This window comes from Trichechus manatus, unplaced genomic scaffold (genome assembly GCF_000243295.1).
Source record: "Trichechus manatus latirostris isolate Lorelei unplaced genomic scaffold, TriManLat1.0 scaffold00059, whole genome shotgun sequence".
Lineage (NCBI taxonomy): Eukaryota > Metazoa > Chordata > Mammalia > Sirenia > Trichechidae > Trichechus > Trichechus manatus.
The window spans coordinates 12,522,810-12,545,962 of NW_004443995.1; the positions used below are offsets into that span (position 1 = coordinate 12,522,810).

The 23,153-nt window shown below is 42.4% G+C and overlaps 1 protein-coding gene across 2 annotated transcripts in view; it reads left to right on the forward strand.

Moving 5' to 3' along the window:
• ZNF827 (zinc finger protein 827) overlaps positions 1–23,153 on the forward strand; it is a 199,308-nt gene that overhangs the window by 89,750 nt on the left and 86,405 nt on the right. For both annotated transcript variants that reach the window (XM_004378845.2, XM_012556243.1), the window contains exon 6: positions 21,332–21,571. In XM_004378845.2, coding sequence (XP_004378902.1) covers positions 21,332–21,571 — 240 coding nt within the window. The remainder of the gene's footprint in view (positions 1–21,331; positions 21,572–23,153) is intronic.

Sequence of the window (23,153 nt, forward strand, 5' to 3'; positions counted from 1 at the left end):
TTGGCCAGAACTGTCCTGGTTTTGGAGTCTTGGAGGTGCAGTGGTTAAGTGTTGGCCTGCTAACTGAAAGGTCAGTGGTTTGAACCCACCAGTGGCTCCAAGGGAGAAAGATGTGGCAATCTGCTTCTGTAAAGATTTAGAGACTGGTACTTCTGAGGTGTGTGCCTCTTAGCTCAAGTAGATACAAGAGACTAAACGGGCAGCTTCTGTCCAGAGGTGAGATGGGAAGGCAGTGAGGGTTAGGAGCTGGTTGAGTGGACATGGGGAATCGGGAGGAAAGGAGGAGTGTGCTGTCACAGTATGGGGAGAGCAGTTAAGGTCACATAACTATGTATAAATTTGTATGGGAGACTAACTTGAAATGTAAACTTCATTTAAACTACAACAATTAAAAAAAAAAAGATTTACAGATTGGGAAACCCTATGGAAAAGTTCTGCTGTGTCCTATAGCATCACTATGAGTTGGAATCAACGGCAACAGGTTTTGGTTTTATATAGATACGTACCATACCATATCATATCCGTTGCCATCAAGTTGATTCCAATTCATTGCAACCTCATGTGTTACAGAGTAGAACTGAGCTCCGTGGGGTTTTCTTGGCTGTGATCGTTATGGATGCAGATGGCCTTTCTTCAGTGGTGCTGCTTGGGTGGGTTTTAACGACCAACATTTTGGTTAGTAGTCAAGCGCAAACTTACCAAAACCAAACCCAAATTCATTGCCATTAACTCAATTCCGACTCATAGTGACCCTATAGTGTGAAGTAGAACTGCCCCATAGGGTTTCTAAGGCTGTAATTTTTATGGAAGCAGACTGCCACATCTTTCTCCTGAAGAGCAGCTGGTGGGTTTGAACCGCCAAACTTTTGGTTAGCAGCTGAGTGCTTAACTTCTGTGCCACCCACCAGGGCTCCTTAGTGCAAATTTAGGGAGAGTTAATCTGAACAAGAAATTATGCTTCTTATTTACTTAGCGCTTGAAAACTCAGTGAGGATTGGAGATATTTGTCATGCTAACACTGTATCTTATACAGATATACAAAACAAGGGATAGGTCACTTTAATAAAATAAAAATCTGGATGTTTATATACGCAGAAAAGTATTTTTCTTTTTTTTAAGTCTGATCTGGTTAAGCTCAGAGGATATACAGGGGTATTATGGACCTGAACTTTTAAGCAGGACAAAGTAAGAAATAGCTGTGTACAGCTGTGGAAGGCCTGTCATTTTCCCAGCCAGAAGAGAGAACTTGCTTATATGTAATAGGCTTCTCCACAGTAACTAGGAGCCCTGCTGGTGCATTAGTTAAGCGCTTGACTGTTGACTGCTAACTGAAAGATGGGAAGTTCGAACCCACCTAGTGGCTCCGAGGGAGAAAGACCTGGTGATCTACTGCTGTAAAGATTACCCCAAAACCCAAACCCATTGCTGTTGAGTCGATTCTGACTCATCACGACCCTATAGGACAGGGTAGAACTGCCCCATAGGGTTTCCAAGGCTGTAAATCTTTATGAAAGCAGACTGCCTCATCTTTCTCCCACAGAGCAGCTGGTGGGTTTGAACCACCGACCTTTCAACCACCGACCTTTCGGTTAGCAGCTGAGTGCTTAACTACGGCGCCACCAGGGCTCCTTCCGTAAAGATTACAGCCTAGAAAACCCTAAGGCAGTTCTACTCTGTCACATGGGGTCACTATGAATGGGAACCAACAACAACCACAGTAGCTGGTGTTACACTCGCTCTTTGGATAGTAAAAGAATTATTTTTCAATTCTACACATGGTTTACAAATCCTTGAACCCGTATACCTGAGTGGCTGTTGCTACTCCCCCACCTCCTGTGGGAGCTATCCCAGCTCACACCCCCAGGGCTAGCACCTCTGCCTTCTTCCGCTTAGAACCCTCACCCCTTGTGGGCACCCTTTCCGCTTTCTCGACCGGGCTTCCTCCGCCTCCTGCCCTGAGGCCTGAGCCTCAGAAAGACCAGCACTCAAAAGGGCTCTTGTTTTATTATCATCTCCCTGTTTCATAGCTGCATATGTTAATATAGCCTTGAAAATTTGTATTGGCTTGTGTTCCCAGAAACCAGGCAAGAACTCTGAAAGGAATTTATGCCCCACCTTCATTATAGATTCCTTTTCTGTGTGGCTGTCTCAGGACTGGGGGAGGGAGGGGTTTGAGTACAGCAGGGTGGGGGTAGGGCTGGGGTGGGAGGGGAAGGGTTCCAGATTCTTCTTTATAATAATGAGCAGAAAAATTAAGAATACCAAAAAAAAAAAAAAAAAAAAGCCAAACCCGTTGCTGTCAGTGGATTCGTAGGATTCATAGTGACGCTATAGGACAGAGTAGAACTGCCCCATGGTGTTTCCATGGAGCAGCTGGTGGATTCGAACTGCGGACCTTTTGGTTAGCAGCCGAGCTCTTAACCTCTGCACCACCCTAGGAAATGTGTGTGCAGGTTGGGATAGTATGCCTTCTCCCTATTTTCCTGTGTTGTTTTCTGTTTTAGGGTGAAAAGTGTTATCTGCAGTATAAACTGTAGTACAAACAGAGACCTCCAGTAAATACTATTTGATGGTGACAACTCTAAGAAGAAGCTTTATTCCCCAAGGGATCCAATTGCAGTGTGGATGCAAATATTTGAGTAACCAGTCAAACATTGTGTTCTGTTTTTCACTTGGGGGACAAATTTCCCTGCCAGGTAGAGGCTGTGTACTTTATCATTGCATTAGGATTTCTTATACTGTTCTAGTTTTTTATGGTTCCTCCTCCCTTTTGCCAGCCTTTTTGGCTATATGTTACAACAGTTACAGTCTTATGAGGAAGAGAGATACTATTATTTTCCTTGACAAGGGATCTTAACTGTTCTCATTCTGCAGTGGTTTTTTCTTCTCATCACCATATTAACGTTTCACCTTTAACTGAGTCATGTCAGAGAAGGGGACTGTTAGCATGTATAATTAAACCTCATGGATGCTGCGTCCATCTGGGTGCACGCTGGTATCTCAGTCCTACCTCTGGAGAAGGGAATCTGTTCCTCAGTGTTAGGAAGCCTCTCTGCGGCTGAGCGGCCGTGGCGCCCCCTGGACACAGGCACAACTGGGTGGAGCGGCAGGGGCTGCTCAACACACACAAGCTCTAGGAAACGCAGTCTGAGAGCGACCAGGCAGGGGAGTGTCTATAGCAAGCCCAAGAATGGAAGACGTTCATGAATTGAATGACTTCCCTCCTACTCTTGGCTTCTGTTGTTCTTGTGGGAAGACAAATGATTGGAAAGTGATGTTTTCTCCTTGTCAAAGTGTGAGGACCCATAAAGGGATATTTGTCTTCTCTCCTAATAGTTCTTCTGTTTACCCTATCCATGTATATATTTTTCCAAATTTAAGCCATCCTGAGTTTGTGCTGTGAGTTGATTTACTTCCTTTTTTTTTCTAAATACGGGATAGCTGCTGGATTCAAGCACATTTCCTGGTTTCCTGTGGCTGGCCATATGCTTTGTGTAGCTTATCTCCACAGCTGGAGAAGTGGGGAAGGTGAGAGAGTAAAATGCATGACCCATCACATTTTATCTGAGGTCCAGATCAGGTGGTAAGGGTCACTGTTTAAAGAATAAATGGTGAATTTGTTTTCTTACTTATCACTATCATCCTTATCCCCATGAGCCCACCCTTCCCTCAGCATATACCACACACTTCCCCCGCTGTTAAAACCAGAAATTCTTCCCGCTATTTTGGGATGAAGGGGGGCATTCATGGGGGCAACCTTACTGGTGACTTCCTGTGGTCCACATGCATGTTGCCAAAAAGTACACTTAACAGCTCACCTAATTAAAAGAAAAGAGGCCCTCAGCAGAGTGGAAGGATTAATGACGACCCCAGGTGAAATCGCAGTGATTTGTGGAACTTATTTTCACCCTGCCTCGCTCTGTACATTTAAATATCAGTAAAGGCCTTCACTTGGTCATCGTTGCTTATTTAACCAATGATTGGGAAATATGTAAACCAAGCCCGTTGGTGTTGAGTTGATTCTGACTCATGGCAACCCCATGTGTTATAGAATAGAATTGCTCCATAAGGTTTTCTTGGCTGTAATCTTTAAGGATATCATTGCTGATGTCAGATGGATCTTGGCTGAATGCAGAGAATACCAGAAAGATGTTGACCTGTATCTTATTGACTATGCAAGCGCATTGGACTGTGTGGATCATAACAAATTATCGATAACATTGCGAAGAATAGGAATTCCAGAACACTTAATTGTTCTCATGAGGAACCTCTACATAGACCAAGAGGCAGTCATTTGAACAGAACAGGGGGATACTGCATGGTTTAAAGTCAGGAAAGGTGTGCGTCAGGGTTGTATTCTTTCACCATACTTGTTCAGTCTGTATGCTAAGCAAATAATCCAAGAAGCTGGACTGTATGGAAAGGATGGGGCATCAGGATTGGAGGAAGACTCATTAACAACTTTCGATATGCAGATGACACAGCCTTGCTTGCTGAAAGTGAAGAGGACTTAAAGCACTTACTGATGAAGATGAAAGACTAAACACTTCAGTATGAATTACACCTCAACATAAAGAAAATAAAAATCCTCACATCTGGACCAATAAGCAACATCATGATAAACAGAAATTATTGAAGTTGTCAAGGATTTCATTTTCCTTGGATCCACAATCAATGCCTATGGAAGCAGCAGTCAGGAAATGAAATGACATGTTACATTGGGCAAAGATGTCACTTTGAGGACTAAAGTACACCAGACCCAAGCCATGGTATTTTCAGTCACCTCATATGTATACGAAAACTAGGCAAAGAATAAGGAACACCAAAAAATTGACACCTTTGAATTACGGTATTGGCAAAGAGTATTGAATATACCATGGACTGCCAGAAGAATGAACAAATCTGCCTTGGAAGAAGTACAGCCAGAATGCTTCTTAGAAGCAAAGATGGCAAGACTAAGTCTCACATACTTTGCACATGTTGTCAGGAGGGACCAGTCCCTGGAGAAGGACATCATGCTTGATAATGTATAGGGTCAGTGAAAAGGAGGAAGACAAAGATGGACTGATACAGTGGCTGCAACAATGGGCTCAAACATAGCGATGATTGTGAGGATGGCGCAGGACTGGGTAGTGTTTTGTTCTGTTGTATATAGAGTCGCTATGAGCTGGAACTGACTCAAAGGCACCTAACAACAACAACAGCAACAATCTTCATGAAGCAGATTGCCAGGCTTTTCTTCCACAGAACTACTGGGTGGGTTTGAACTACCAATCTTTAAGTTAGTAGTCTAGCTCAATTCATTTGCACCACCCAGGAGCAGGAAATACATAAGGGGTACTTTTTGTAAAGAGCTGTGGGGAATAAGGAAGATAGCTGGGTCCTATGAGGATAATTTGATCAGGACAAATGCTTTTCTCCTTCCAATTACTGTGCTTACCCCACTTTCTTTTACACCCTGTTTCTCTCATCCTGCTGCTGTTTAAAATATTTTCTGCTAAATCTGTTCACATTAGAAAGCTCTTCCTCCCTCTTTCTCAGCTGTCTTGGAGACACCCAGAGCTAGCTTACCAATCCTGTGTGTAACAGTTTTCAGTTACTTAGGGCCTAGTCATCCAGGTTAGGGGCTGCCACCTCTCCTTCCCCATTGCCGGCCTGTTGATTGTCTCATTGCACTTTAGCACCTGCATCAGAGAGGATACAGGAAGAGAGAGAGGAAGCAAAATTTAAGTGAGTCACTTAAGCTACTTTTAAGTATTTAGATTTAAAAAACATTTGGAAAAGAAGGTTGAAACATAGCCAGAATTCACTGTGAGGATATCCATGCACTCTGTGTTGGAGAGCTCATTATCCAGCATCAGAAGGCCCCACCCTAGAGTCCAAGGAGTCTTAAAGATGTGGTACCAGGGATGGTGCCCTGTCAATTGTTATTAGCTGTTAGAGCTTTGGCTTTTGGCAAAAGTATGTAAAGATTTCTTGAGACCTCAGGGAACCCTATACTTAGCTTTCCTCTACTTCTTGTACTATCTTCCCAGTTCTTCCTGCTTTTTGTTTTATTTCACTCATTCATTCATTCAACAAATACTTCTTGAACTGTTTTTGTTGTTATTGCTAGCTGCTTTTGTCAGCCCCTGACTCATGGGAACCCCATGCACAATGGGATCCATGTGTTATGATCCATAGGGTTTTCGTTGGCTGATTTTTGGAAGTAGATGACCAGGCCTTTCTTCCTAGTCTGTTTTATTCTGGAAGCGCCTCTGAAACCTGTTCAGCATCATAACAACATGGCAGACCTCCACTGACAGATGAGTGGTACTGCACATGTGGTGCACTGGCCAGGAATCTAACTTAGGTCTCCCATGTGGAAGGTGAGAATTCTACCACTGAGCCACCACTGCCCCCGATTGAGCTCCTACCCTGTTCCAGGTCCTTTGTAATCCCAGGTACTAGGGGTTACCAAGGGGAACAAGACAATACCTTCAGCAGCATGGAGCCTACAGTCTCTTGTCACCCCTCTGTTGCTGTGCGTACCTCATCCCTGTTAGTGCCTGGGCTCTCACCTTAATTGCTCTGTGACGTTGTGCTCTCTCCACCATGCTTCCCAGCCCTTCTCTGCCTGATGGATACATTGGCCAACGGGAGTGAAGTAATCAGGGCTTCTCAGCAGAGATAAGGTTGTGACATGATACAGTGGTCAGTGATATTAGCACCACCTAAGAAAAGCATGTTAAACTTGTCTGCATATAGTAAAGCCCTTTTATTACCTGGCAGTGGAAAGTACTTAAAAGTTTGATAAAACTCTCAGTTATGGAAATAAGACTCTTCATTGTGTTCCCCCCCCTCTTTGGGTATTAAGGAGTCCCTCTGTTTTCCTCCTAAATCTGTGTGCATAAAGCACTGGCCAGCCCATCACCTGACAAGAGATAATGGCCCTTGCTGTTTGGTAATTTTTTATGTCAACGGGAATTCTGTTGACTCTGTCAGCAATTCTGTTTTAAAACTATACACACACACACACCCAATGTACAGGTTCATGGAAGAATATATAAAGGCCTATTAGTTACAACAGATGAGAGTGGACAGGGTTTAGATTTATTCGATGGCAAAGGATAATTATGTTAATAGCTTAAGGTTAGATCAGATACTTTAATTGACCTCTGCCCCCCCAGCCCCCTTTTCAATGTGAGACAAGAAAAGTATATTCTGGACATTAAATAAAAAATAAGTTAATTTTTAAAAAATGAGATCATTTGGAATGTTACCAAATGGCATACATGCCGTTTAAATGCACCTCTTTAGCTCGTTTCTAGTGAAATCGTTAAATGAAAAGAAAACAAGATGGTTGGGAGAGGTTTTACATTCACACCAGGACACTCAGAGTTCAGCTGATAATGACTAAGCCGCCCCACGTATATGCTGGGCTGGCGAAGCTCATCTCCCCGAGCTCCCAGTGACTGAGGGATTTCCGTTATTTTTATTTTTATTTGGACAAAAGTGAAAATAAATGCACAATTTTTTATGTGTGAGGGACAATTTCTGACTCGTGGTCACTCTTCCCAAACACCACACCAGGCGATCTTCCTTTATGACGTGAGGGCCTCCTGCTTTGTAGATTAACACTAGACAGGATCATACCCAGGATCTAGTTGAAAACACGTACTGTGACTATGGACCAGTTTTTTTGTGTGTGTGCTTTAGATGAAGGTTTACAGAGCAAATTAGTTTCTCATTAAACAATTAATATACATATTGTTTTGTGACATTTGTTGCCAGCCCCACAACATGTCAACACTCACCTCACCTTGACTTTGGGTTCCCCATTGCCAGCTTTCCTGTCCCCTCCTGCCTTCTTGTCCTTGCCCCTGGGCTGGTGTGCCCATTTAGTCTTGTTTTGTTTTATGGGCTTGTCTAATCTTTGGCTGAAGGGTGAACCTCAGGAGTGACTTCAGTATGTGGACTCAGTTTTGTGACCAGTCTGAAAACATTAGCAAATACCCAATTGATCGATTTCCAGTAAGGACCTGTTGCATTGATTACTTGTATGGGGGACATGGAGACTAATTTAAAAATTGACATAAAACATCAGGTGCTTTGCTCTGGGGGGAAATGATAGGTTTCTTATAGCCCTGAAAGAGAACTTCTAGGTCTCACTAACTCTTCGTTACGTTTGAAGTTCGAGTTAAGCTTTTTCAGGGTATTTTTGTTCTTTGCAAATCCACAACAACTAGTGCTACTCATTGTGTTTGTGTGTGTGTGTGTGTGTGTGTGTGTGTTGATCCCTTGCTTACCTCTGTCTACTTCATTGTAAAATCTAATGTGCAAAGCTAGTCCTTCGGACATAGTTCCTAAACACTAGGTAATTCATGGTTTTGATGGTAGATTCAAAGGGTCAATTCTGATCAGTTATCTTTGAAATTGTTTTAGGAATCAAAGTGGGATGTGTGTGTGTGTGTATGTGCGTGTGTGTATGTGTAAGGGGATGTCTTAGTCTAATTCTGCCTCATTAATGTCATAGAGGTTAGGATTTACAACACATAAGATAATCACATCATATCACAAAATGGTGGACAACCACACACAGTACTAGGAATCATGGCCTAGCTGAGTTGATACATGTTTTGGGGGGACACAATTTAATCCATAACGGGGAGAGGAACATATTTAAAAAACCCAGCCCCATCATTTTAAACAAAAATTCTCCTTATGTTTAGATTACTGTGAAGCCTGATTTCACCACCTGGAAAAGATTGTTTACTGCCATGGATTGAATTGTGTCCCCAAAAAATATGTGTCAACTTGGTTAGGCCATGATTCCCAGTATTGTGTCGTTGTCTTCCATTTTGTGATTGTAATTTTATGTTAAAGAGGATTAGGGTGGGATTGTAACACCATTACCAAGGTCACATCCTTGATTGATATAAAGGGAGTTTCCCTGGGGTGTGGCCTGTACCACCTTTTATCTTATAGAGATAAAAGGATAAGGAAGCAGCAGAGAATTGGGGATCTCATACCACCGAGAAAGAAGCACTGGGAGCAGAGTGCGTCCCTTGGACCTGGGGTTCCTGTGCTGGAGAAGCTCCTCGACCAGGGGAAGATTGATGACAAGGACCTTCTTTCATAGCTGGCAGAGAGAAAAAGCCTTCCCCTGGAGTTGACACCCTGAATTCGGACTTCTACCCTACTAGGCTGTGAAAGAATAGACTTCCCTTTGTTAAAGCCATCCACTTGTGGTATTTCTGTTATAGCAGCACTAGATGACTAAGACATTTACCTAATTTATTTTGCACAGGACTTTTTGATCGTCTTCCTCACAGACATTGGCTTGGTCTCATAGTTTGCTCAGTTACTCCTGAGCAGGATGAAGTATATGGCAATTGTGTGCATATGTGTATGGAGGTCATTGTTGGGCTCTTCTGTTGGAAAGTATAGTTCTTGAAGATTTTGTGTATTAGGAGAATTAGAGAAAAATCTGCTGTACCACTGCTGTTTCCTTTCATGGAGAGAGTCTCCTCTCTTTCCCCCAGGAACAGGTTACAAGCTGTCTAGTAGCAAAAACCAAACCCATTGCCGTCAAGTTGATTGCGACTCATGGCGAACCTCTATGACAGGGTAGAACTGCCCCATAGGGTTTCCAAGGAGCGGCTGGTGGATTCGAACTGTTGACCTTTTGGTTAGCAGCCATAGCTCTTAACCACTGTGCCATCAGGGAAAGTAGAAAACTCACTGGAGCTTGTATTGCACCTCTCTGGGATGTGTCAGCACCCATGGACACACCTCCAGCCTCAGATTTCATGCCTCAGAGCAGGAATGGGGAGACTTTCCCCATTGAGGGCCACTGCCCTCTGGGCATTGTGGGAATGCATCAAGGACCACAACATAGAGAAAAATGAGATTTCACATGAACCTTCCCACAGAGAAAAAGCATATAATAATTTAGTCCTTTAAAGGACATAAAATTTGTCTCAATATACATGTGTTTCTGTTTCATATTGTATCTCCTTAAGAGGGAGAGACGGGGTAGGGTAAAAAAGAGAAAAGAGACAGTAACATTCAGCATCTGAGCATCCAGTTTTTAATTCTCATAATGAAAAATGGAGATCAGGGGGTTTCTGTGTACCTAGCTCAAGTTATAGGAGTCCCTAGTGGTACAAACAGTTAAGTGCTTGGCTGCTAGCTGAAAGGTTGGCGGTTTGAACCCCCCAGAGGCACCTTAGAAGAAACGCCTAGTTATCTGCTTCCAAAAGGTCACAGCCATGGAAACCCTGTGGAGCAGTCCTACTCTGCACACATGGGGTCGCCATGAGTCAGAGTCGACTCCATGGAGACTAACTTGTTTAGTTAGCCCATGTCATAGGTTGAGGGAGGGAACAAAGGCTGTTATAATCCCACGTGAAAAAGAAAGTCGTACACATCGTGTCTTAGTCTCCTAGTGCTGCAGTTACCAAGAAATATACATATAGCATAAGTGCGTGACTCTAAAGAACAGAAATTTATTTTCTCACAGGTCAGGAGACTAGAAGTCTGAATTCAAAGCATCAGCCAAAGGGGAAGGTGCTTCTTTGTCTCTTTAAGAGTCTACTAAACCCATTGCTGTCGCGTCGATTCCAACTCACAGCGACCCTATAGGACAGAATAGAACTGTCCCATAGGGTTTCCAAAGAGTAGCTGGTGGATTTGAGCTGCCAGCCTTTTGGTTAGCAGCCAAGCTTTTTACCATTGCACCACCAGTGTCAGCTAGCTGCTGGCAGTTATCAGTGTTCCTGGGCTTATAGGTGTCTGTCTCCACCATGACATGGTCTTCCCCTCGTGTGTGTATCTCTGTCTGTTCTGCTCTTTTTATAAGACCCCACTCTAAAGTGATTAGTTTGGACCCACCCTACTTCAGTAGGCCTCATTAACATAAAAAATGAAAACCCCTATTTGTAAACAGGGTCATATTTACAGGTACAGGGGTTAGGACTTCAGCATAACTTTTCGGGGGACACAATGTAATCCATAACACACGGTTTCATACTTTTGTGAAATAAGATTTCTACTTCTACCTCCATCCTTGACCTCTGCTTGTGTAGGTCTGGGACTTAAGCCTCGTTCTCTGTGCGATCAAGGAAACCTAGCCCAATTCTTCATTCAGTTTTGGTTTTAGCAAGGGCAGTAAGAGAAGGCAAAGGGAGAAACAGCTTACTTGTATCGGATATCAGCTGGGTGCCAGCACTGCGATGGGGACGGTCCCACCGATTTTGGGTTCTGATTCCTGGTCATTTGTTTCTCTTCACTCTGTCCTTTCTGTCTGCGTTGTTTTTCAGAAAGTGGTAAACCAAACCCTACAGGAATCAAGGTAGTTCAAGGTAGTTTCTCATACAAAAATTTATACACACATTGTTATGTGACCCTAGTTGCTCTCCCTATAATGTGACAGCACACTCATCCTTTCCACTCTGGATTTCCCGTATCCATTCAACCAGTTCCTGTCCCTTTTTGCCTTCTCATCTCGCCTCCGGACAGGAGCTGTGCATTTAGTCTCATGTATCTCCTTGAACTAAGAAACACTGTCTTCACAAGTATCATTTTATGTCTTATAGTCCAGTCTAATCTATGTCTGAATAATTGGCTTTGGGAACGGTTTCAGTTCTGGGCTAACAGAGATTCTGGGGGCCATGTCTTCTGGGGTCCCTCCAGTCTCAGTCAGACCATTAAGTCTGGTCTTCTTACTAGAATTTGAGTTCTGCACCCCACTTTTCTCCTGCTCTGTCAGGGACTCTCTGCTGTATTCCCTGTCAGGGTGATCATTAGTGGTAGCCGGGCACCCTCTAGTTCTTCTGGTCTCAGGCTGATGGAGTCTCTGGTTTATGTGGCCCTTTCTGTCTCTTGGGCTAATATTTTCCTTGTGTCTTTGGTGTTCTTCATTCTCCTTTGCTCCAGGTGGGTTGGGACCAATTGATGCATCTTAGATGGCTGCTTGCTAGCTTTTAAGACCACAGACGCCACTTACCAAAATGAGATGCAGAACATTTTCTTAATAAATTTTGTCATGGCAGTTATCCTAGATGTCCCCTGAAACCATTGTCCCTATACCCCACCTCTGCTACTCTATCGTTCGAAGTGTTTGGTTGTATTCAGGAAACTTCTTAGCTTTTGGTTTAGTCCAGTTGTGCTGACTTCCCCAGTATTGTGTGTTGACCTTCCCTTCCTCTAAAATAATTGTTATCTAGCATCTAGTTAGTGAATATCCCTCTCCCTCCCTCCCCACCCTTGTAATCATCAAAGAATGTTTCCTTCTGTGTTTAAACCTTTCCTTGAGTTCTTATAATAGTGGTCTCATATAATATTTGTCCTTTTGCCACTGACTGATTTCACTCAGCATAATGCCTTCCAGATTCCTCCAAGTTATGTTTCGCGGATTCATCATTGTTCTTTATTGTTGCATAGTATTCTGTTGTGTGAATATACCATAATTTGTTTATCCATTCATCCCTTGATAGGCAACTAGGTTGTTTCCATCTTTTTGCTATTGTGAACAGTGCTGCAGTGAACATGGGTGTGCATATATGTACTCGTGTGATGGCTCTTATTTCTCTAGGATATATTCCAAGGAGTGGGATTGCTGAATCATATGGTATGTCTATTTCTAGCTTTTTAAGAAAGTGCCGAACTGATTTCCAAAGTGGTTGTACCATTTTACATTCCCACCAACAGTGTATAACTGTTCCAGTCACTCCACAACCTCTCCAACATTTATTCTGTGTTTTTTGGATTAATGCTAGCCTTGTTTGGGGTGAGATGGTATGCCATTGTAGTTTTGATTTGCAATTCTCTAATGGCTAATGATCGTGAGCATTTCCTCATGTATCTGTTAGCCACCTGGATGTCTTCTTTGTTGAAGTGACTGTTCATATCCTTTGCCCATTTTTTAATTGGGTTATTTGTCTTTTTGTTGTTTAGGTTTTGGAGTATCTTGTAGATTATAGAAATTAGACGCTGATCGGATTTGTGGTAGCTAAAAATTTTTTCCCAGTCTGTAGGTTATCTTTTTACTCTGTTGGTGAAGTCTTTAGATGAGCATAAGTGTTTGGTTTTTAGGACCTCCCAGTTATCTAGTCTCTCTTCTGGTGTTTGTGCATTGTTACTTATGGTTCGTATTCTGTTTATGCCATGTATTAGGGCTCCTAGCATTGTCCCTATTTTTTCTTCCATGATCTTTATCGTTTTAGATTTTATATTTAGGTCTTTGATCCATTAAGAGTTAGTTTTTGTGCATGGTGGGAGGTACGGGTCTTGTTTCCTTTTTTTTGCAGATGGATATCCAGTTGTGCCAGCACCATTTATTAAAGAGACTGTCTTTTCCCCACTTAACGGACTTTGGGCCTTTGTCAAATATCAGCCGCTTATAGGTGGATGAATTTATGTCTGGATTCTCAATTCTGTTCCATTGGTCTATGTATCTGTTGTTGTACCCATACCAGGCTATTTTAACTACTGTGGCAGTATAATAGGTTCTAAAATCAGGTAGTGTGAGGCCTCCCACTTTGTTCTTCAGTAATACTTTACTTATTCAGGGCCTCTTCCCTTTCCATATGAAGTTGGTGATTTGTTTCTCGATCTCGTTAAAAAATGCCATTGGAATTTGGATCGGGAATGCATTGTATCTCTAGATCACTTTAGGTAGAATTGACATTTTCACAGAGTTGAGTCTTCCTATCCACGAGCAAGGTATGCTTTTCCGCTTATGTAGGTCTCTTTGGGTTTCTTGCAGTAGTATCTTGTAGTTTTCTTTGTATAGGTCTTTTACGTCCCTGGTTAGATTTATTTCTAAGTTTTTTATCTTCTTGGGGGCTATTATAAATGGTATTGATTTGGTGATCGCCTTTTGGAAGTTCTCTTTGTTGGTGTAGAGGAATCCAACGAATTTTTGTATGTTTATTTTGTATCCTGATACTTTGCTGAAGTCTTCTATTAGTTCCAGTAGTTTTGTTGTGGATTCTTTGGGGTTTTCTGTGTATAAGATCATATCATCTGCAAATAGAGATACTTTTACTTCTTCCTTACCAATTTGGATGTCCTTTATTTCTTTTCCTAGCCTACTTGCTCCAGCTAGGACCTCCAGCACAATGTTGAATAAGAGTCGAACTACTGACCTTTAGATTAGCAGCCACAGCTCTTAACCACTGCGCCACCAGGGCTCCATAACCTGAGCCTAGGGAGCTCTGGAATATCGAGTGAACCTCTTCTATTCTCATGGCTTCTGCTTTAGTTCAGGCCCTCATAGTCTCTTGCTTGGATTATTACAGTCAACTCCTAACAACTCCCTATTTCCATTTCGTGTCCCTCCTAAGTGCCACTGCCAGGGTGGTCTCCTGAAATATAGCTTTGATTATGCTGTTTCCTTGTGCAACACCCTCAACGGCTGGTCCTTGTTGACACTCCATTCCACACAGGCTTCTGAGACCAGTGATGAATTCTGCCCCTATCTACCTCTCCAGTTTTAATATCTCTGGAATATAACTTGACATTCTTTGTTAAACAATATATTAACCAGAAGATTTTGTTTGGGCATCAAGGTTACAGTATGAAGAATTGAGAGTATAAAAGTGAGAGATTACTGAAGACTGGGGAGAGAGAAGAACTTTGGAGATTTCTTTGGAGAGAGCTGTGTTGTAATTTTCCCCTCACAGGGGTAGAGGGGACGGGGAAGAATACTGGCCTCTTACCCCGAGTCTAGAGAGCTGGTCTTAAGGAACACCATCTGGGAAATTTGATACTATATTTTCCTCAGTTGAGGAGTATCATACTCGCCTGGTGTTTTGACTTCTGCCCAGGAAATCTAGAGAGAGAAATGGGCTGGCAGCTGCTTTAGTGACTGAGGGAAAGAGAGTTGCTGCTGGGCCTGAACGTGGCCTCTTGATCTGATCATGTAAAGAGGTAACTGTATTCCCTCAACCCAGGTGCAGACCAGTTTCCCACAAGAGGGCTGGCCTAGCTGTTGTTCTAAATGCTGTCCAACGAGAATGCCTAGAGAAGTGATGGCACCTCAGCACAAAGGAAGATGAAAGCTGGATTGCCAGGGTAGTGAAGAAGGAAGTGACCCTGGGCTAGAGTGAGTTCACCCAAGTTAAAGGAATTGCAGGGGAGAGATCACTGAGACCCCATGAGCAATTCCCCTGAGAGAAATATCTGCTGGCCTAGAGGCACAAAACCACTGTACCACAGGACAGTAGAGTAAGACCTTTCTCATCCCCTCACCTCTCCTCCCTCTCACCTCTTCTTTTCTAGTGGGGTTTGAAAGGAAAGCTAATGTGCTGGGGAAAAGGCGCCCCAGGCAGAAGAAGGAACCCATGACACCTTGTTTCCACACAGCAGGACACTAGTAGCCTTTACCTGGTAGGAGCGAGGGCTCACCTTCCAAGGAAGTTTAAACTGTGGATTAGCATGTGGGATTGGCCATTCTGGTTTCTGAATCAAGACTGTGTTTTGTTCTCAGAAGGGGCTGTAAGGTGTCGTGTCATCTGCGAATTACCTGAGGTCATAGGCCTGCCTGAGTTTTCATCCAGGGGCAGGAGAAGAACTACCCCACCAGACAGTGGAAGACAAAAGTAGATCTGCTTTTATGTTTATACCCTGTGAGTCGTGCTTATTCAAGGTACCAGTTCTGCCTCTCAGTATTGGCCCTCCAGCCATCTAGATAACATGGTATTCCCTGAACACACCAGGTGGGATACAATTTCACCTTTGTGCTTTGGTTCTTGGATCCCTTAAGTCCTCTTCCCACACTGTATTTTAATTTTACTTCCTGTATTACCAGTTGCCTTGACATCGACTCTGACTCATGTTGACCCCACATGTGCCAGAGTAGAAGTGTGCTCCATAGGGTTTTCAATGGCTGATTTTTTTGGAAGTTGATCACCAGGCCTTTCTTCTGAGAAGGACTCAAACCTCCAACCTTTCTATTAGCAGTCAATCACATAAACTGTTTCTACCACCTACGAACTCCATTTCCTCTGTTAGAGGGATGTTTATACTTTCCTCACCATTTATTTAAACTCCTTGAGGGAAAGAACCATTTCTTATTTATCTATGTTTCCCACATATCATCTCTCAGTACTTAACAGAAACCCTGGTGGCCTAGTGGTTAATAGTAGACATTAAAAGAAAATTGTAGAATGACTGATGAATGAAATAATATAGTTTGATAGCTAATGTGTATTATGAAGGTATAAAAGACAGTATTATTGCATTCTCATTGCTTTTTTTTTTTTCTGTTGCCAAACAGAGTTTGAGTAGGGCTCATCTGATTCACAAACCCATTCTTCCAAGGCTCCTAGGTGTACACAGCATTCTAAACACTTCCAACAAGGAAATATCATTCCACATCACTCTTTCACAAACCGGATTTTGTCATCTTTTTATGGGCACATGTAATTGTTTTTCATTTTTAAAAAAATTAGATAATTGCCAAAATATTCACATTATAGAAAAAATGGAAGATACAAATAAGCATTGCAGTAAACAATCACCAACAACCCACCTCCCAGCCATAATCTGTTAACATTTTGTCCTCTTCCTTCCAGGTGCCATGTCTTCTTTGGAATAACACTGTAGACCACTTGGGATAAAATGAATATTTGTCCTATGATTTTAGGAAGTGGTTCTAAAAGGATTCAAATTGTGTGTAGGGGGAAGGCTATGGGAAAGAGTATAATTCTGGTTATGTAGATATGTCCCTGGGTGTGGGAGTCAAAGCTAAGAGTGAGTGGAAATGATTAATTCTACCATTGTTGTGTTCCAATGCCCCAGGCAGGAGGGAGAGAGCTGCCCTGGGGACCAAGTGGGGGACACAGCAGAAACCAGTGTTCCAAGGTCAGCCTGACTTCTGCTTCCTGGGCCTCTGAGATGGTGACTGGTAGCAGGTTGAGTCTAGGCTAGAACATAAGAGGAGGCTTTTTTTCCTTTGACTCCACGGCAGTGGCTTTTGTTTTGTTTTTTTGCCTTGGGTAAAAATAAGAGTATGGCAAAGACAGTAAAGAAGTGGCTCCCCACTGGGGGATCTTGTCCCCCAGGAGACATTTGACAATGTTTGGAGTCATTTCTGGACATACAAGAAGGTACTGAATAAGGAAGACCGAAGAAGAATTGAAGCCTTTGAATTATGGTGTTGGCAAAGAATATTGAATATACCATGGACTGCCAAAAGAACGATCAAGTCTGTCTTGGAAGAAGTACAGCCAGAATGCTTCTTAGAAGCAAGGATGGCAGGACTTCGTCTCACGTTCTTTGAATATGTTACCAGGAGGGACCGGTCCCTGGAGAAGGACATCATGCAATGAGATGAATTGACACAGTGGCCGCAACAGTAGGCTCCAGCAGAACGATGATTGTGAGGATGGCGCAGGACCAGGCAGTGTTTCGTTATGTTGTACATGGGGTCTGTATGAGTCGGAACCGACCTGATGGCACCTGACAACAACGGGAAGGTGCTGCTGGCATCTGGTGGGTGAATGCTGGGGATCCTGCTTAACAGTCCCCACAACGAAGAATTATCTGGCCCACTCAAAATGTCAATATTGCCGTTGTTGAGAACCCTGCTATTTTTTTTAAAAAGACAAGAAAACACTTGGTGATAACACTATTTGCCTGGAAGAGGAAGGACTATAAAAAAGCATGCTTATTGTTTTAGGTCTCATTTGCCCATTGAGATGTCAAATTGGAAACTCTTATCTGTAAGCATGGAATTTATCAGGTAGATTAAGAATGATAAAGATATTTGTCAGTGTTCTGCACAGTTTTTTAGAGGTCAACAGTTGTCATAAATCATACTTGAAATTATCCCAAGTAGCTTTTTAAAACTAATTTCATTCAATTCAGTGGTGCAAATAACCAGGTGGTTTTTAATCCTGGGGCAAGGCTAGGGCAGTGGGGGAGGAAAAAAGATAAATAACGGAGCTTCTTTCTAGCTTTGTTTTTTATGTTGATGAGATTTTTTTTTTCTTTTTTTAACTAAATGAGCCCCTTTTTAGTATTCCTTTGTGTTTGTCCTCAGGCTATGGAATGATTTGCCAGTGTACGGCTCAGAGGCATCGTTGTGTACCTATGACATTGACCACTGTTTGTTTTCCAAATACGAAGTACTTTAGGAGAACATGAAGAGGGAAAATATGCGTTGTGACTGTACCTGTAGGTGATCTAGCTGGAGGTCAGGGTGTCTGGCAGGTCACCTGAAAGTCCCTAGGTGGGGGGACGGTGCTCAGGAAAGAATCAGATGGACTGCAAGTAAAGGCAAAGAAGCTAAGCACGTAACTTGGAAAGCTTTTTATTCTTCTTAGGTGTCTTTTGTTTTGTGTTTTCACTGTGGCTGAGTCAGTGAACTTAATCTGTGTGAGCTGCTTCAGAGATGAGCAGAGAAAGAACAGCTTGGTGGGAACGGAATAGCGGGATCTAAGTGAGATGCAACAGTTGCCTGCAGTTTAGTTGCTGATGAAAAGCAGTTTTCCCTCAAAAGCATGTGTAATATGTCAAGAAAAAGAACAATTAGCATGTTTCTTACCTAAGATCTTATTTACAGCACTTTGTAAATTTTAATCATTTAATTAAAATGCTCCTCTACCTTCTTTACTGTTAGTCTATAAACTGTATATGTATTTGACTTTAACTAGTCTCGCAGTGGTTGAAGAGCTTGGCTGCTAACCAGAAGGTCTGCAGTTAGAATCTACCAGCCACTCCTTGCAGACCCTGTGGGGCAGTTCTACTGTGTCTTGTAGGGTCACTGTGAGTTGGAATCGACTTGATGGCAACGGGTTTGGTTTGTTTGTTTTTTTTTTTTAAGTCTCATACTAAGGAGCCCTGGTGGTTGGTGCAGTAGTTAAGAGCTTGGCTACTAACCGAAGGTCAGCAGTTTGAATCCACCACCTGATCCTTGGAAACTCTATGGGGCATTTCTACTCTGTGTGATCCCTGTGAGTCAGAACTGACTCAGTGGCAATGGGTTTGGTTTTTTTTTTTTTTTTAATTTTAGTCTCATACTAAGGAGCCCTGGTGGTGCAGCGTTTTAGCACTTGGCTGCTAACTGAAAGGTTGGTGGTTTGAACCCACCAGCTGCTTCATGGTGGAAAAGACCTGACGATCTTTTCCTGGAAAGATTACAGCCTGGGAAACCCTCTGGGGGGCAGTTCTTCTCTGTCCTGTAAGGTCACTGTGAGTTAAAATCAGCTCGACAGCACACAACAACAGCAGTCTCATACTTTGCAAGGAAAAGTGTAGTTGTCTCTGACCACCCAGCTTACAGCAGTGAGGTTTCACCTTTCAGAATTTCTGACTGTCCCACAGATCAACATCTGCTTTATACAGGTTCTTATTGTTCTATCTGTCTGTCTATCTATCTTTCTATCTATCAGTCATCTATCTAATCTATCAGTTTCCTAGGTCTACTATAACAAGATACCATAAACTTGTTTTTTTCAGACAACAGAAATTGTTCTCTCATGATTCTGTGGGGCAGAACTCCAGAATGAAGGTGCCAGGAGAGCCATGCTGCCTCGAAAGTCTCCAGGGGAGAATCCTTCCTTGCCTCTCCCACGTTTTGGAGGCCTGGCTCATTAGTGCATAACTCCAGTCTCTGCCTGTTTTCACATGGCCTTCTCCACTTCGTCTGTATCTTCTTCTCGTCTGTCTTTTATAAAGACACTTTTTATTGGATTTAAGGCTTACCTACGTAATCCAGGATGATCTTAGCTTGAGATCCTTAATTTAATTACATCTACAAAGACCCTTTTTCCAAGTAAGGTTCCAGTGGTTAGGATGTGGACATATATTTTTTGGAGGCCCTCATTCAACCCACTATATCTACCTGTCTATCTCCCTACTTACCTATCTATCTCTCTAGAGGAGTCCCTGGGTGGTACAAATAGTTCCACTGCTAACTGAAAGATTGGAAGTTTGAGTCCACCCAGAGGTGCTTAGGAACAAAGGCCTGGTAATCTACTTCTGAAAAATCAGCCATTGAAAACCCTGTGGAGCACAGTTCTACTCTGACACACACGGGGTCACCATGAGCTGAAATTGACTTGACAGCAACTGATTTTATCTGTCTGGAGGAGTCCTCTTTGTTTTTTGTCTTCTGGAGTGCTGAGTACATAGCACTGTCACCCATAAATGCTTATTGATTTGAAAGTGTGGCCTTACTTTAAAACAGTCCAAATTAATGGCTGGGCTAATTGTCCCACCTTGTTGCAAAGATGTTCTGTCATTTAACTCTGAGGAACGTGTGGACATAAAGACGTGCCAGCCTTGCCAAGTAAATGTATGTTTCAGACTAGAGATCAGACATCTAAGTCACACCTGAAGGAAGAACAGTCAGTAATTGAATCGTTATTATAACCTGTATGATTGCTGGTTTTTCTAGCTGTTAATCCTTCGTCTACAATTAATTTTGCTTCCTAGGTGGTCTTGAGTATTACTAGCTCCCAGCAAGGTGTGAAGGTCTCAGTTAAACTGACCCTATTTACCCTTTTTTAATTTAGATGCCCTAGAAGAGAGAAAAAAAATTGATCAGAGCTTTAAAAATAGATGGAGAAAATATTAATCATTAGTATGCTTGCTCTTACTTGGTTCACCGAAATTGAGTAAGTTAAAAAACGAGGACAGAGATTTATCATGTCCTGTGCTAACCAAAAGGCTGGAGGTTTGAGTACATCCAGAGGTACCTCAGAAGAAAGACCTGGAGATCTACTTTCAAAATAGCAGTCATTGAAAACTCTATGGAGCAGAGTTGTAGTCTGACACATGTGGTCGCCATGAGTTGGAATGGACTGGATGGCAACTGGAACTGGTGTTAGTTCTAGAAGTAATGTGGTAGAAGAAGGAGTGGTCAGCAGACACTGGTCAAGAAACCTGAGTTCTAGATCTGCATGCCCGAGGTTTTGCCTGGTTCAGCACTTAAAAAAGTTTGCTGTCAAGCTGACTCAGTGGACCTGTGCTCCATAGGGTTTCCAGTGGCTGATTTTTTGAGGGTAGATTGCCAGGCCTTTCTTCTGAGTTACCTCTGGGTGGACTTGAACTTCTAACCTTCTAGCTAGCAGCCAAGCACGTTAGTCGTTTGTACCTTGAGTAAGTCACTTAATTTCTTAACTCCCCCCACCGCCTTAGGTTTAGTTTCCTTTATTTTCAGGAAATTAAATCGGTTAGATTAGTAGTTTTTCAAACTGTGTTCCATGTGGCAAGGTGCTCTTTTCGAAAACTGCTTCCGGACACAATCCTCATAGTTGTTTCTGTGATTAGAAGCTGGGTTTGGTTCAGAATTAAGAAAGTGTGGTGTTTTTGTTCCTCTTACTTCACCCGTGTGCAGCGGAAAGCTACAAGGAAACCCCGATGGTGAAGATTAAAGAGGAGCCCATGGAGGTTGACATCCAGGACCCGCACGTCTCAATATCACCCAGCCAGAATGTCGGCTATAGCACTTTAATCGGGCGGGAGAAGACCGAGCCCTTACAGAAGATGCCAGAGGGCCGAGTACCCCCAGAGAGAAACCTCTTCAGTCAGGACATATCTGTGAAGATGGCTTCCGAGCTTCTCTTTCAACTGTCAGGTAAGCTTATGTGCAGAAAATTGCAGTAATTGGAAGCAATTGGAAGGAAAGCCATTCTGACAAAGCAAAAAAAAAACAAAACTACATTATCGGATTTTTTAGACAGAAATCAATCTTGTCACTTTAAAATGCATACTGCTACCCGAACTAACAGTTAATAAAGTGTTGCCAGTAGAGTCCCTGCCAAACTTTAATAAATAGTTAAGAATCATTTGAAATGAGAACTCTATTCAATTCTGTGCAAATGATCCCTGTTGAATGGGCTTAACATCTCACCTCTAATTTTGTTTAGGCAGTTGATCTGATTAACGATCTTTTTTTTTTCCTAATGTGCAAAAGATAAACTTCAGTTTACTCCAACAGTGAGTGAATTACCATGAATTCCAAATTAGTTGTGGTCTGAATTAATGAGATTTTACTGTATCTTGCTAGGAAAAAAGGAAAAAAAGAAAACAAGGAAAAGCAAAAGACTAAAGTATGAGGAATATTGCCAGCTATAGCCTAGTAGAACATTTTCTGTGAACCAACTTTTTCTACTTTGAATACTTGGAGTTCGAAAAGTTCAGTAATCACTAGCTAAGTGTCTTGCTAGAAAAGTCGAGGGTCCTAATACCTAAGCTAGTCCTTTTGTTAACTCTTTCAAGCCATAAATTGTTTGTTCCTAACACATTTAATATGCTGCTATTCTTTGAATCTGATTGAGACTGATGATACAGTCACATACACAATTCAGTTGTAGATAAAAATACATATCCCTCGTCCATAGTCAAGCATTGGTCTACATATTGGAGTTCATGCATCAGTAAAGCTTATTACTATTGTTTGATCAACTCCGTTTTGTTACAGATAATAAATTTTGAACACCCATCAAATGCCTTATTATTTAAATGTTCACTTGTCCTCCCCTCCCCCACTCCTAAGAAAAATGCCAGGAAAGAGAAAAGAAGAAGCTGGAATCTGTGTGCCGTTATTATAGTTCACCTTCTCGTTGGCCTGGCAGCACACACCATAGCCGTGTAACTATCAGATGGTGTTAGACACGGCAGCTGCTGTCAGTGTTTGCAAACAAGAGCTGTGCTTGTGCAGAGCAGTGCAGTAGTGGAAAGAGTTAAGTCAGTAATTAATAGGACACATAGATCTTTGCAAGCTCCAAAACATGCAAGATGGGTTTTTTTGTTTTGTTTTGTTAAATAAAAACAGACTGAAAGCATATCTAAAAACAATGTAACTTATTTAAATGTTAAGATTTGCAAAAGCAAGTCCACTGGGGTTCGTTTCAGTCCTGGTCTCTAGCGGTACGATCTCCCATCAGCTAAAAACTGTGTGTCTGAGCGTTCTCACCCTGGCACTGTCACTAACTACCTGGGTCACCTCAGGCAGGTCACTGAGCCTGGAATTCCTGCTCTCTGAGAGAACACTGGCTGTGAATCCAAATCTACCCTCATTGTCGTTGTTGAGCCGACAGAAGGGGATTGTATGCACAAGCATACATACAGCGGTGCAAACTAGTGTTACAGAGCGTGGGGCAGATGTTGTAACTCTTTGTTTAAATCTTTCCAAAAATCCTCAAGATTGGGAGCTT